This window comes from Ostrinia nubilalis, chromosome 8 (assembly GCF_963855985.1).
Source record: "Ostrinia nubilalis chromosome 8, ilOstNubi1.1, whole genome shotgun sequence".
NCBI lineage: Eukaryota > Metazoa > Arthropoda > Insecta > Lepidoptera > Crambidae > Ostrinia > Ostrinia nubilalis.
In genome coordinates, this window is record NC_087095.1 from 3,922,035 (window position 1) to 3,937,845 (window position 15,811).

Genomic DNA, 15,811 nt, shown 5'->3' on the forward strand with positions numbered 1-15,811 from the left:
ACAGCCGTTTTCCTCCATGAAAGTACTTACTTTACAGGGTGTTAGGTAAATGGATATATGAGCCGACACTAGCCCATGTTAACATGGTCATATAAATGGTATAGTGAAGTCAGAAATTTGATATCATCATTTTAATGTTTTTAATTTTCATACAAAATAAATTTACTAAAATCCGATTTGTATGAAAACTAAAATAATTAAAATGCAGATATCAATTTTCTGACTTAACCATACCATTTATATGACCATGTTAACATGGGCTAGTGTCGGCTCATATACCCATTTACCTAACACCCTGTATATTATCAACACACTAACTACCATAGTATTAACAAACCTAAGCCTGCATTGTTATCAAAAGATTTAAATAATCTTACAGAAGAGACTTATTAATTAATTCATCTCGGCGTTAATAACTTTGAAGTTTTGATTTAATTGTCAAGAGACACCAATCTAAAATTAGAAACGGATTAGTTCAGAGACTTTGGTGGGAGTTATATCGAAGCTTGGAAACTTTATGAGCAGTTACACTTAGTTTTTTCTAAAACAATAAATCATTTTTAATTTATAGTCAGACAACATTTTTCATGTCATTTTCAGCCAACTACGTTGTTTTTCAACTGCAAATCATTATAATTCATTTGATTTTTGGATGTGACTCAATATCTATTAGACACCCTGCAGACTACAGATTTCTTGTCGGCCGATAGTTTGGTCAAGCTTAATCATTATGAATGTATGGAAGTGCACACATTACACCGATTTGATAGCGGCCGATTCCTCATACAAATTGAAAGCCAGAGTCGACTTAAAGTCGTTAGTCTGCGGTGTGTCTTAATAAGAGGTTATTTAAAACCTATGCAAAGATTTCCCATGAATCTTATACCACCTTATTGCCTTGGTCTAATACGTTTTTTTTCGTCAAGAAAATAAATTGATTTGTATACCAGCATAGGGAGCAGCTAGTGGGTTATGTAAGGTTCTCCCTGCCAGAACGGCATCCATATGAGTCGAGAACACGGGACATCACTGTCGGCGTTTTGCCTCAAGCATTCTTGGTCAAATACGTCAACTCACTATACAAAACACTGTTAATGTTGATTTCTTCCGAATATTATATCTATGGCCTGTTTCGCAGGTACAACGTCGCGTTCATGGTGTTAACATACTTCCTGCCGATCATGTCGATGTCATACACCTATTCCCGTGTGGGTCTGGAGCTATGGGGCTCGCAGTCCATTGGAGAGTGTACACAAAGGCAGCTGGACAACGTGAAGAGCAAACGGAGGGTAAGTACAGAATCTTAACTTAACCCATTCTGTTGTACTTCCCGTAAGTGAAATTAAAGATGTGGCGATGGCAGTCATAAGAGAGCAAGTGCACGCAGAGGCAGCTTGATAACGTCAAGAGCAGACGGAGGGTAAGCACAGTATCGTAACTTATCTCGTGCTTTTGCCCAGAAGTAGGATTCAAACTGCTATCGGCTAGTGCACGCACAGGCAACATAGAGAGCAAACGGAGAGAGTAGACCAGAGTCGTAACGCATCCTGTTCTGTTGTACTTTTTGCTCTCAATTTGAAAATTGGCGCTTGCAGTCATCACACGTAGAGCCATAGTGTTAGAAAACTGATGGGGACACAATAGTCATCATAACTTTTTGCACAGATGCTACGTCTAAGTCATGGTGCTTTCGTATATTTCTTGCCGAAATCCAGTCCAATCCATTAATCCTAAATGCAAAACCTTTCTGTATTCAAAATAAATTATTCCACGCAAATGTTGTTACTTATAAATAAATCACATTTCGTTTGTTTAAAATTCGCAACAAAGAAGACTTTGCTTCTTCAAATAAAACAAATGTGTTTGATTTATACCTTCTCATCTTGAATAAATGCATACTAATATTGACTTTCCGAAAAATCAACAGCATTTGTTTGAAATTTCAGCTTTCTGACTAACAAATTTCGTTACAACACCAGTACAAATAATACAGCCTTGAAAATGTAACTCTGAATTTCATTTTGCAGAGGATTTTAATCTTTAGACCTTGCTCAATAACACGCCGGCTGCATTAGAAGGATTTAACATTTATCAGAGTCTTTCTCTTTGAAGATTATTTTAACCTGCGGATGACGGTTTAGTCATATATGCATAATCGTATGATTATCGTTATAGGAAGTAGATAACCTTTTTCAAAAGTGGGTCGTAAATCCGTTTCTTCTCTTCTCACTGAAGTGAAATACTTTTTCAATAAGTAGTAACTTTTTGATATTCAATTATAATATTTTGTAAGACTTCTTTAACTTGATTTTGCTACTCGAATAGACCCGACGAGCTAATCAAGTGCTTCATCGCTTTTCCTAATATCAAACTTATAAAACTTTACGAAATCCTCGACTTTGTAATTTTCCACTGGGCAGTTATTTGTGATTGACAATGTTTTTTGAGTCAAAATAAGTGCCATAAACCTTTTTATGTGCGTCATGATTTCCAGGTAGAGCATATAAATTGTAAGTAAATTAGGATCATAAATATCAATTTGCCTTAAAAAATCCTTTAATGGTTAAACCTGGCTAAAAGGTTCAGAGCAATGACTTCAGTTTTTACAAACCACTTCAAAGAAGAAGATCCACAAATAAATAATACTTACGCCCGTATTCACAAACATTACTATGACGTCTCACAGTGCGCGTGGACGCATACGGTGACACATGAACCAATCACAGAGCTCTATTCAACGCTGTGCGTTCGTTTTGCTGCTTAACTTAAGCAAGCATCGTTTGTGAATACGGGCGTATAATACTCATCAATTTTAATCATCCACCAGGTAGTGAAGATGATGATTGTGGTCGTGGTGATATTCGCGGTGTGCTGGCTGCCGTTCCACGTGTACTTCCTCGTGACGTCATACTACCCGGACATAGTGAACTACGCGCATATCCAGGAGATATACCTGGCTATCTACTGGTTAGCGATGAGCAACTCCATGTACAACCCCATCATCTACTGTTGGATGAATTCCAAGTAAGTTATCTGAATGTACATTGTAATTTTTGGGCACGCTTTAATTGACTGCTACGCCTCGTATATTCTTCTGATTAAATTCGTTGGGTTTTAAGATAGTATACTGGTGTGGCGTGTAAATAGCCACACCAGGAATAAATTGCGGAGAAGAAAGATGATGCGCGGTGCGGTCGGTTGGTAACTCCAAACAACTCAAAAATACAGCTGCATAAAACGGAAACCACCAACCTGCGGATCAGGAGACGGAGACCAGGCTTCGAGGATCGACCCGTCGATATTTCTTGCGGTTTACTTGCGGTTTTGATTATTTCAATTTATATTCAGCGGACTTTTCACATTTGACAGACGTTCCAAGACAAAGAGTTTTTTCTTCTTAATTTTCTATAGAGGTTTTTCGCGTGACACTTAACACTGGCCACTTGGCTTCTGCTAAGGTGCTGGCCCCGAATCCGATAAACAGATTGGTGGGAAACCATCTCATGCAGCTAGATAATTTTGAGAGTTGGAGCCACCGAAGAAAAGGAAGATAAGAAATTTGGACATAGGCCCAACCATAAGCTATCCCCCGGGACTACTCGTTCAACATTCACTGGTTGTAATTAATTGGCGGCCAAACTGTAGATCCTGGTATTTACGAATTTCAGTTCTGAGATTGAGAGATGTCTGGGGGATTAGTCCCTGTTTTTATTTTAGCAACATGAATGAACTATGGCTGTTAATCATTTCTACAAATTTCTATTAATGTTTGTAGACCCCTAGGCTAACAGATCGTAATAGCCCGAAGATTCGGTTTGTTAGATTACTCGAGTGTTTGTCTTACATGTATCCAATTGTTTACTAATGAAACTTCTACTATTGATTCCCAAAATAAGCATTTTAAAGTGTAAACGCTGTAAATACGAATACGATCAGAGTTATTACAAATGTATGCAGGTAAATACATAAATCTTTGAATTTGGTCTCAGAAACTTGGAGTGTGAACTTGTTTACGCTTGTCGACGTGTTTACTTTTAGTTTTAAGAGCATGTCAAGGCTTATTAAGAAGTTTGCGAGTTCGATTACGCTTTAAATCTAATATTAGACACACACGGTATCTATCTACGAAATGTTTTGAGATGATTTAACTCTTTCTTGGAAAACTTGTTTGTTGTGATGTTGTTGTTTATACATCAAAGTAAATCTACTTGGGTAATCATTACATGTACTACTTTCTAAGAGGTTCACATGAAATAACAAATATTCCTCAAAATTCCGTAGTAAGGTGCTAAAGGGCTACAACGCCGGTTTTCAGTATGCCCAATTTGGTTCACGGTCTATAAGAATCATCCCATGCACAGATTCCGGCGTGGCTTCAAGCAGTTCTTCTGGTGCTGCGGCGCGTTCGGCGGCGGCGGGCTGAGCCGGCATCGGCCGTTCGGCGCCGACCGCCTGGACCGCTCCATGCGCTCACTGTCGCCGAGCCGGAAGAACGGTACGAGTAAGTTGAGCGGTTTGTTCTCTTGGTGTTTGCTAATTGAACATTTTTAACGCAATCTTTGATCGGTAACGTGGGGGATTATGAGAAGGGATTTTCACGAAATTTTCAACCAATTACATTATTCGTTGGTCACTTATGGACAATTTATTATAAGTCCGTAGACTGATGCATTTCTTTCCCTGTTTTTGTAAAAATAAGAGCAATCTTTATTTTAATTTACTTGTTATTTATGACGATTAAATTGATGATTATTGTTGTATAATTGCTTACCTTACCTGGGAAAGACAAGTCGCTATTGATGGGTGCTTCTTCTTCCTAGGTATATTCAAGGTGACGTCGAAATCTTCCAAATTCAGCAAAAAGCCGCCGGGCTCCCCCCACTTGCTGCATGCAAATAAAATACGAAAATAGGAGTCAGGGTAAATGAATTTCGCATTATTGGATTGGCTTAACGAGTAGTTAGGCTGGTCATCTCGGTAGACTAACAGTTGCTCCTCCATCCCCGCTTGGTGACGTCATGGCGACAACCGTCCGAGACCGGCGAGTTGAGTCGGTACATGGTACTTTGATGTAGTGTTTTGTCGTCGGTGGTATCAAAATTTTAATTTTCCATAGAAACCTTTTAACATCTAGCATCAGTTTAATTTCAACGTTTAGTTAATCATCTAATTTCTACAAAAGTTTTAATTTCTTTGTAGTTTTCATAGATCTATCGTAATTTTTATTACTCTTATTCTGTTTTCTACAAAAACAATCTGATTCGGAAACATAGCATGAATTTGTTTTTGGATAACTCCATTTTATTGTTCTAAATGTCAAATCATAAAATGTTTGATACCACTGACTTTGATATTGTGTAACTCACTAACCGAAGTCACAACCTTCAATTATGAGGGCTGGTTTCGGTTTGTGAGCTGTTTCAGTGTTTGTATCCAACTGCAGACCAAGGGGTTCAGAATCAGTGGCGGCGTAAGGCGTAGGCGACGTGGGCCACCGCCTACGGCCTCGCGGAACAAGGGGCCTCGCGCATCAAAAATTTTGAAAAAATGTATACAAGGTGGAGATGACAATATCACAATACGACAATAAATGCAAACATTGACTATTAAATATAAATTCTTGATAGCTAAACAATGTAGTTAAAAAAATATATTTTTTTCCAAACAAATTCAGCCATAATCAGACACAAAATTAAGCAACAACACGGTTTTAAGTGACGAACATTATTATTTGGCGCAATATTCCTTTAAAAATAATCACTGAATCAAGAAATCAGAAACTGTCAATGAATAGACCGTTGACCCGTTTTTTTTTTTTATATAAAATCCGTCTTCAGGTCGCCACAGAAAAAGGCCTCGCGAAATCTGTCTTGCCCACATCAAATTTAGGTCTTGCCCCGCCACTGTTCAGAATATCTGTCAAGCAAAATATTTAACTGAAGTGTCTCGATGTTTGAGAGATAAAAAAGATGTGTCATTTCAATAGGACTCTCTCGATCAGATCAGATCTCAAACATCGAGTGACTTTTGAGCGTAAGCAAGTTAACATTTTTCATCATTCTTATATCTTGAAGAAGGCAATAAGTTCCAAGATGACGTCCTGCTGGAGGACTCGTTAACAAGTATTGGCTATAACAATATGCGAGTAGTAAGATGTACCTTACCCGTGTGGTTTTGGCAGAGTAGAATAGACCATCGTAAGAGGGTTCTAAGGGAGAAATATGTGAACATCAGACCTCATGCTAAATTGAGAGAGGGCCGTGGTCCTGGACTTCAGTCAAATTACAGTACAATTAGGTTCAATTTCAAACATAGATTGAGACTTTTGATTGGTTGAATTTTAATGTTTTTGAACCAATACAAGATACGAGTATAATACGGGCCTAAATGACCTGATGAGAAAGATCCAGAAATGATGCAACATTTTAACTACTTACGCCCATACGTCGTCGCTTGCCTCTCTAACTGACGTATCTGTCATTTTTTTCGAAACTGAGTTATCTAGACCATTTTAATCAATTTCGAAAGACGAATCGATCTGTGTAATCTGTGTAACCTGAAAATTTTGTAAAATGTCGGTTACGTCAGTTAGAGAGGCAAGCGATGACGTGTGTGTTGGGGGGTTAACTCTTCAGAAGCTTGAGCCGCTCTCGTCCGCAGGTACGATCCGCATCTCGATGCACAGCACGTACAACAACACGCTGGTTAGCAGCGCCTGACAGCGGCGCGGCGGCGCGCCCGAGCACGCGCCCGACGCGCACCCGCACGTCGAACGCACGTGGATCTGACGCGCGACCCCGCGCGCGCCGCGAACGCCGCACGACCTCTACGCCTGAGAAATACGGGCACAAAACTAAAATTAATTTAATTTATAACCTTATTATAAGCTTTTATTTACCTTTTAGGACTTTAGGAGGGAACTCTAAACTACTTAATCATTTTGTTTTAATGTAGATCAGAGGGCCTAGTGTGAGTTTACATCAAATATCAAAAAATGTCATTAAAATGTATGACAGATTATACAGCGCCCCTAGAGGGAAACGTTCAAAAACTAAAATTTTCATGCATTTTTTTATGTAAACTCACACTCAGCCCACTGATGTACGCCACACGACCTCGACGCCTGAGGGATACGGGCACAAAACTAAAATTAATTTAATTTATAACCTTATAAATAAGATTATAAATTAAAAAATTATTTTAATTTATAATCTTATTTATAAGGTTATAAATTAAAATAATTTTAGTTGTAGCTTTTATTCAAGTCGTAAGAGTGTCGTAAGAGGCGACTTAGGGACTACACATCAAACAGAGAACGGGCAGCAGCGCTCTCTGAAACGAATCTTTTAAACTGCGATGGAGTGGTGGAGGCTTATAGTCCAGCAGTGGACTGTAAAGGGCTGTTAATGATGATGATGATTCTTTGAATTAACTTTTCCCCGGGAGCTCATACCAATATCCAAAATTATAAACAAGACCAGTAACTTTCATGTCACAAAACCCAAAACGAAATAAAGATAAGCGCGATTAATTTAATCCATGCACATTTCACAGCCACGCTACAGAAAACATGCGTGTTTTCAGTCAGATGTGTGCACGTAGTGTAATCGAAGCTCATACCAAAAAGCTGTTGCCACTTAAACCCGTATTCACAACGATGCTTGCTTTATCGAAGCGTCAACGCTATGAGAAGTTGCAAACGCACAACGTTGAATAGAGCTCTGTGATTGGTTCGTGTGTGTCACTCCGCCACTCAAGTATTGTCTATGAAAAGCTTTTTGGGACCTTGTGCGTCCACGTGCACTGTGAGACCTCATAGTAATGTTTGTGAATACGGGTGTTACTCTAGCAGTGGAGTCACGTACACCAGGGTCGTAATACTATTTTATTATGTTTCGTGAAACTACGAACTAATTGTGAATTTTTCATGATTGCATTTTGTGATTGCTTATAGAATGAGCTTTCAATTAATGAACACAGTATGAATGCTATGCAGTATTAATGAATCACGATGTTCATTTCTTCTTGCGCCTGACTCGCACGTGTATCGCACGTGGAAACGCAATACGATTCGATCACGTGAGACGACACTATCTTCAGTAGCCCAGTATACCTCTGTTCATAATCGCACATCCATTTATTACAACCACCCCTTGTAGCTATATTCTACGTGCATTTCATTTTTAGATGCACGTGTCACATGAAAAATTTCCGTTTGACGATTAAAAACATACAAATCGCCGGACACAGATTTTAAATCATTGATTTTCAAAGCGAGTTCTATTAGATTTTATTTGGTCTTAATTGCCTACATTTTATAAGGGGTTGTAATTAATGGGAAGCTTTTGAAGCTTTTTGCTTTTTATGGATTTCATTTAGCTGAAACGAACGAATGCTGCTATATAAGTATTAATTCATGCCCAGGGTTCAGGGTCTTTTAAAATGTCTTTATAGTTTTTCTAATGTTTCTATATTTTGTTCCTCTAATATTTATTCAGGTTTTACAATGAGGTCGGATTTTAGAGTTAATATCAATGTGGGTAAATATGTTTAGAGACAAAGAGCTCAAAAATATCTCACAATATTACATCCTAATTGACATGACAAGTTTAAAATAAATAAAATAAGACTAGCTCTAAGCGAATGTTTTCTGTAAGATATTTCTTAGCACTTGCAATGTGTTTCGTTTATTACTTTTACGTTTACTACTGTTGTACAAAGCAATGAATTTGATGTGACAATCGTTTCTAAGAGGACGTATGATATAAGTTTTTTAGGTAGTGGACCAACAGATCTTCCTCGGCCATACTTTTGCAAATTATTATAACATATGCTAGTTATTTTTACGATATTGATACATAAAATTTAAAACTAATTTCGATATAAAATAAGTATCCATATTTATTTATTTTATTTAAAACAAGTTACATACTATTTCCAAATATGACCATTGACGATGTCACAAAAACCAGTTTTGGTTTTACCGTGCACCGCTGATTCGACATCAGACTCAATCATTCAGAGCATATCTAAAGTTGAATATTTTACTGCTTTTGTCATTTTTTTATTTACATCAACAGTACCCTTAAAGATTTGTGTATATTTTAGATTGATTATTCTTATTATAAATTAAGTAGGAAAACATGTAAAAAAAATAAGACACCTTTAATGATTTGTTAATGCATTATGTCAGCCTTAGGTAGGTACTGCACTAATTAAAAGTTTAATTATAATGTTTATGTTAAACGTAGGTATGAATAAATTACGTAACGGTTAAGATATTCAAATGTACATAATAAATTTATATTTAAGCTATCACTGTACATAACTTGACGTAATTCTAAAAGATATACGTATACGTTTAGCTCTTGTAAATAAAAGTAGATTTAGTGCTAAGTTACAAATAAGTAAAATATAAACATAAAAGAATTTCTATGTCGACCTAATAGGTATTCATATCTTAATAATTGTTATAAATAAGTGCTCTATGTGAATTTGGAATTAAAGGAATTAAAACGATTTTGTTATTTTAATGATATTTAAAATATTTTTTGACATTTGCAACCCAATGAATTATCGGGGAAATCATATAAACAAAATTTATACTAAGTACTTAGACCTGAAATATAATAATGTACTGAATTCTGAGACGACGATATTACTGATATAACAAAATTAGATTCAAAACCGTAGTATTAATATATTGCAACAACAAAACATACCTAGCTACTCATGTTTCAATCGAGTTTGAGCTTATCGAAAGTTTCTAAGCTAAAGTTAGTCAAAGTACCTCCATACAACAAAAGAATCCAAGAATCTTGTACTTAAGACTTTGTAAAACTGTTAAACAAGTAATATTTTACGAAACGCTTCCTGATAACATCGTGATGTTATTTAACAACAAACTGAAATAAATCTCCTCTCAACAAAGTTGCGAAGCTGTTATCAACTTCGAGACCCTTTTTATACTTAATTGATAAAGATGATAATCAACTGTTCGCTAAGTCTTTTGTACAGTCGACAACAAAATATATTTACAGTCAAGTTGCTGAAAAATATCCACAGTTAAATGGAAGCAGATACGAAAATGCATTCCATTATAACTTTTTGAGAGATGAATTTGAAATGATACTAAAGATAGTGATTATATCCGACTGTACGAATAAAACGAACGAATATTAATGAAACGAATTTTAATCCTTGCTAAAATCCAATAAAGATCGGAAATTATTTAGTTTGAGCCCTTGTTGAAAACCTATGAAATACCTATAAACATTAGCGATTTATTTGGCCTGCACATCACATAATATCCGATAGTAGGTACTTAATATATGCTATTAATGAACAGTCAATCAATACATTTTTCCAATCCGTTGATATGAGTTATATGTCGGCACTCACACGGCACACATTGTGTGTAATCGAGAAATTTTAGACGATAATGAAATAGCGGGGCGTGCCGAGTGACTAAATGTGTGTTAGTAAACAACGATCGACTGCTGAAATTAGTCATCGGTTTTATAATCTTTTTATGTGTGAAACAAATAGAAAACATAACAACAATCTACTCTTTTTACACGACCACGGGCCAGAAGACGTAGTGTTAGCAGGCCCCCCACTAGGTGGACCGACGATCTGGTGAAGGTCGCGGGAGGTGCCTGGATGCGGATGGCGCAGGACCGCGGTCGTTGAGGAAATCCTCGGAGGAGGTCCAGCTGTGGACATCATTTGGCTAAAACGAACAACTCTTTACATAATAATATCTTTCGAAGATTGATCAAGCTATATCAGGCGCCTATAGGTCTAAAATCTGACACCATGCTCCATAATATAATATGATGTTGTTGTCTCGAATTCTTGCCTTGTGAAGATAGGAATGCATCATAGGTACTTTTGTTTCTCGTGTGTATTTGACTTAACCTTTAACTGGAAAACTAAATATCACACTTTTAAATGCAATCACGTTTTAAGTTCACAGGACTACTTTCAAAATAAGGACTTGAAAAAGAATGCTTCATAATGTTTTTTTTATTTTCTTCTAGTTTAGAAAAACACGAAATTTTAAAAACTTTTGCAGGCCAGTGTAGTTTAGAAATGTTGCTTAGGTTTACAATATCTAATTTGAAGCGGTTCAATTTGCGGACAAACTTTGATATTGTTTCGGTGGAAACTGAAGCCGTAAAAATAAAGTTAAACCCAGCCCAGCTGTATCGAATCTCGAGTTAATAGCTAGCCGGCTCGCGGCTGTCTAGTCATTTGTGTCAGGGATATTAAGGATATGAAGTTTCGGTTATGGATACGGTTACGGATATTAGAATAATATTATACCGGTTACGGTTACGGATATGAAATCATTTCGGATACTATCCGTTCGCTTTAAGTTTGCCGCTGGCGATATGACGTCACTCGAAGGGAAACGTCTATAACTTTATCAAACTATATTTAAAATATTTTTTATTTATTATTATTGATAAAATTGTGTATTTGCATAAAATAAGACACATTAATTGCGTTGCGCATTCCACGGACCGGGAAACTTAGCGCGAACGGGTAGTAATTTCAGTTACGGATATTATAATTTTAAAAATGCAAAATTCAAATAAGAAGATGCTGCATGACCCACATAGCCACTTTATGTACTAGTACTACGACGACACTATAAATATAATAATCGGGCATTTTTTTTTTTTTTTTTTTTTTGTCTTCGGCACTTTTTCGATTTTGGTTAAAGTACCTAATAATGTGCTCACAGTTTTTATTGAACTTCGAAAGTTCTGAGCTCCAAGGGCGTTTAGTTGCAGTCTGCTAATGGATACAGTCTGCTACCAAACGTGAAAAGAGAGAGAGATCCAACAATACGTAGCTTACAAGCTATGTTTTGTTGATCCCCTTGAGTTGATGGACTATTGAGTTAATGAGGGCTATGAACGTGACGATTGGTTGGGATTTTGTTATGATTTGTTGTGGTTTATAGGGGTCAATCCGTAAATTGTTGCATGTCATCTCGTGCTCATGCCGGAGTCTGCTAAATATTGGGCAGTCTCGCATGAGATGGTCAATATCCTGTAAGCTGGAGTCATCGCAGGGGCAGTAGGGGTTGTCTATGATCTTGAAGCGGTGTAGGTAGGATTTGTGAAAACCGTGGCCAGTAAAAATCTGCGAGCTTTCAAAGGACGGCCCCACATGCTTACGGAACTCCGCAATCTCGCCCACTGTTGTAAACCATCGGAATATGTTGGAGTGTATAGCGGCACTGGCATATTCTTCTTGCCATTTGGCTTGCGTACGCTTCCTGATGATGTACTTTGCAAACGAAATTGGGAACTCGTTCACACTGGTGGCCGTCCTTTGAGAGGCCGCTTCTTTTGCAGCTTTGTCGGCAGCTTCGTTACCGTCTATACCACAGTGGGCTTTGACCCAAATGAATTTCACGTTTGTGCCGTGGTTCTGCCTGACCAGTCTGAGCGCAGTGTGGATGGAAACCACTGATGGGTCAGGGTTTCCCCGATCCTGTAAGGCTTTAAGCGACGACAGACTATCTGTCGCTATGGTTACATCTTGGTGCCATTTTGATGTTACTAACCACTTTAGGCCGGTCTCAATGGCAGTTAGCTCAGCTATAAATACTGAAGTGGTGCGGCCTAGTTTTCGTTTCAGGCAGATGGTTTTGCCGTTAGGTAGGTATATGACGGCGGCGCAGCCGACGTCTCCTCCATCCAGTTTGCTGCCGTCAGTAAACATTTTAATAGGGGTGTCTCTGGCAATTTTTTCTACGTCTTCATTATTAAGAGCCGATGTGTATTCAATAGATACTCTGTGTGCAGGGTGCAGTTGTTTACTCACGGGTATTTTTTGTCTTAGACTGATGTCGTCGGGGATGTCGCGTAGTGTTCCAGAAGTCCTTACGGAATGAAGTTCGCTAGCCTCATCGACTAAGAGGTCAAGTGGAACGAACTGGGCTAGTGCGATAGATGCTACTGCCGAAACGGTGCGGAAACCTCTTATAGCCCTAATTGCAAATTGACGCTGGAAAGACCTGAGGGCTCTCCGCACGCAGTAAAATCGTGTAGCTCCACCCCATATTCCCGCAGCGTAAGTTATGATGGGCTGTATGACCTGTCGGTATATTGTCGATACGTTTTCCGGACTTGCTCCCCAGGTAGGTTTTACGAATAGTGATAGTTTTTTGAAAATTTTGGTGGCTTTTGTGACTATGTATTTGCTGTGGGCTATAAATTTAAGTTTAGCGTCGATAGATGGTGCCAGGGAATGCCAGACAAGTGAGTAACAAATATTAAAAAAATAATAAGATTTAAACTCCGCCTTTATCCGATACTATCCGAAACTTTTGAATCGGTTTCGGTTACGGTTACGGATATTTTTTTATTTCTTAGCACCGAATATCCGATAGTTTCGGTTACGGTTACGGATATCTAAAACATCCCTGATTTGAATAACCCAATCAATTCAATCGACAAACACTCTGATTTTTAGATTAACGCCCGTATTCACAAACATTATGAGATCTCACAGTGCGCGTGGACGCACAGGCTGACACACGAACCAATCACAGAGCTCTATTCAACGCTTTGCATTCGATTTGCTGCTTCACTTAAGTAAGCATCGTTTGTGAATACGGGCGTAAGTGATAGGTACCTACTTTTAACGAGAAAATCGTATATTACCGTGTGAAAAGGAAATAGATAAAAACTAATGGGTCTGTTAATGGTAGATGAAGATTAGATTAAGTATTGGTTTGGGAAAATCGGTTTACGGTCAGCATGAATTTGTAATTGAAATTCTACCTACTGCTTCCAAAATTTTATTCGTCTTTTGGTAGCACGATTCTTTCTTGCTTCGTGAGTTGGTATCTTGTTTTTAAAAGCTCTATACATAGTTTAGGCCAGCAAAAGTATTTTACTATAAGTAACAGTAAACCGTATCCGAAGGACTAGCGTCGCGAATTCGCTGTTTTCACGGGTAACAAAATAAAACGGGCGGATTTGCATCCATTTTCCATTCCCATGTTAAACCGGACTTTTATTCGTTTCACACGATAAGCCCCCGTTTTAATTATCCGAAAACGAGTACTTAAACGTAGAAGAACGCGAAGCAATTTGAGCATTTTACTGTCGAAATGGTATCAAAAAAAGTACTTATTAGTACCGACTTATACCCAAAAATTTACTTTAAGGATGGGTTGCACCATCTAACTTTAACTGTGACAAACGTCAAAAATCTGTCAAAATCCATACAAAATACACCGGTTATCGTAACAGTTACCGTTAAAGTTAGGTGGTGCAACTCAGCCTAAGTGTGAATAAGAGTGCAGTTTTAGAATATACTGTAAACTGTTTTCAAAATATGTACCTACTTAGATTAGACTGTGCCTCCACTATTGGAAAAATATTGTAAGAGCTTGACCCAACTGTGATTTCAGTGAAACAGAGTAAGCCCCTGCTCGACTGACAAAGTCAAGCAGTTCAAGGATTTGCTGGATGTAACAAGCAGGAAATCTCGTTTGGTGCTCTTTGGGGACAGGATTATGGTATGTTTAAAAGCATTTTACATTGTTGCACGACACGCGGAACGGACAACAAGATTAGGTAATCCCACTTTAAGTCTTTCCGTTTCTTAGGCACCTTTAGAGTAACAAATATGCAGATTAGATAGACCTCTCCTAATCTTTCCATTTTCACTTTCCCCCGGGACAAACTTGACCTTCACTGGTTGGGTTTTTATTGGCGGTCAAGCTGTAGATCCTGGATACACAGGAGTTGCAGCGGTGGGAACGAAAGGTGGGAATAGTCCCGTACCAGTTTTGCTACCGTGAGATAGTAAGCCAAATCATCCATTGCCTCTGGTAACCGAGTGGCGTTCCTGCAGTGGAGACTGAAAGATCTGATAATCATTTTCATCATCATCATCATCATTTCAGCCACAGGACGTCCACTGCTGAACATAGGCCTCCCCCAATGACTTCCACATCGCACGGTTGGTACCGGCCTGCATCCAGCGCCTCCCCGCTACCTTTATCACCAAGGTTCTGAAATGGAGGCCGCGTACCGGAAAACGCAGCGTGGGACGTCCACCCACAAGGTGGACTGACCACCTGATAATCATTTGCATTCATTAAATTCGTTATCGAGGCTCTGCACTCGTTGACGTCATGTGTCGCGTTCAAATTAGCCGCTCGAAGGAAGACGAGAGCAAACCGATTCGATCAATCATAATTTGGCTCGCTCACATTACTCGATTAATGGTAATGACGCACCTCACGCGTTTCGTTGCGATACGCGTTTTATTGAGCAATCTGTTGATGATTTATTGTATTTTATTTGTTGTTCACCCACACAAAGACAATGTGTTTTGCCATCTATGAGGCGATGACTGTAAGTTTTTTTAGCCCTGAACTTGAATTTACTGTGTAGGCACAATGAATTTACTTATATTGAATGAGTTTTATAATAGGTACAGAAACAATTACCAATTAATTTACAAACAAAATTAAAACGAACCTAGCTTGTATTTACAAATTTCATCAAGTACTAGGTTTATAGTTCGTTTGTAAGAATATTTCATGAATTTCGCAAAATGAGATCTTATGTTCAGGAAGTTTTCAATAAAACTTTTCGAAATAATATTATAGAGAAACATAAGTATCCCATGAAATAAATAGATATTGTGACAAATTACAAAGATCAATTTAACCGCAAATATCTCTTACAACGGAACGGAATTGGTTTTATGTTACGTTTTAGTTCAGGAGTTTGTAAACAAAGCCCCGAGGCTGCCGAGTCACACCTCCAAC

The 15,811-nt window shown here is 38.1% G+C and overlaps 2 protein-coding genes across 2 annotated transcripts in view; one reads left to right on the forward strand and one right to left on the reverse strand.

Moving 5' to 3' along the window:
* Window positions 1–6,705, forward strand: part of LOC135073754 (tachykinin-like peptides receptor 99D) — a 181,221-nt gene extending 174,516 nt beyond the window's left edge. Inside the window, exons 8-12 of the mRNA XM_063967926.1 lie at window positions 1,139–1,289; window positions 2,828–3,024; window positions 4,362–4,501; window positions 4,821–4,920; window positions 6,661–6,705. Coding sequence (XP_063823996.1) covers window positions 1,139–1,289; window positions 2,828–3,024; window positions 4,362–4,501; window positions 4,821–4,912 — 580 coding nt within the window. The 3' untranslated portion in view covers window positions 4,913–4,920; window positions 6,661–6,705. The remainder of the gene's footprint in view (window positions 1–1,138; window positions 1,290–2,827; window positions 3,025–4,361; window positions 4,502–4,820; window positions 4,921–6,660) is intronic.
* A 5,166-nt stretch (window positions 6,706–11,871) lies between these two features.
* LOC135074135 (uncharacterized) lies at window positions 11,872–12,741 on the reverse strand. Its single transcript, XM_063968438.1, has one exon. The coding sequence runs from the start codon at window positions 12,739–12,741 to the stop codon at window positions 11,872–11,874; it is 870 nt and encodes a 289-aa protein (XP_063824508.1).
* Window positions 12,742–15,811: the final 3,070 nt, after the last annotated feature.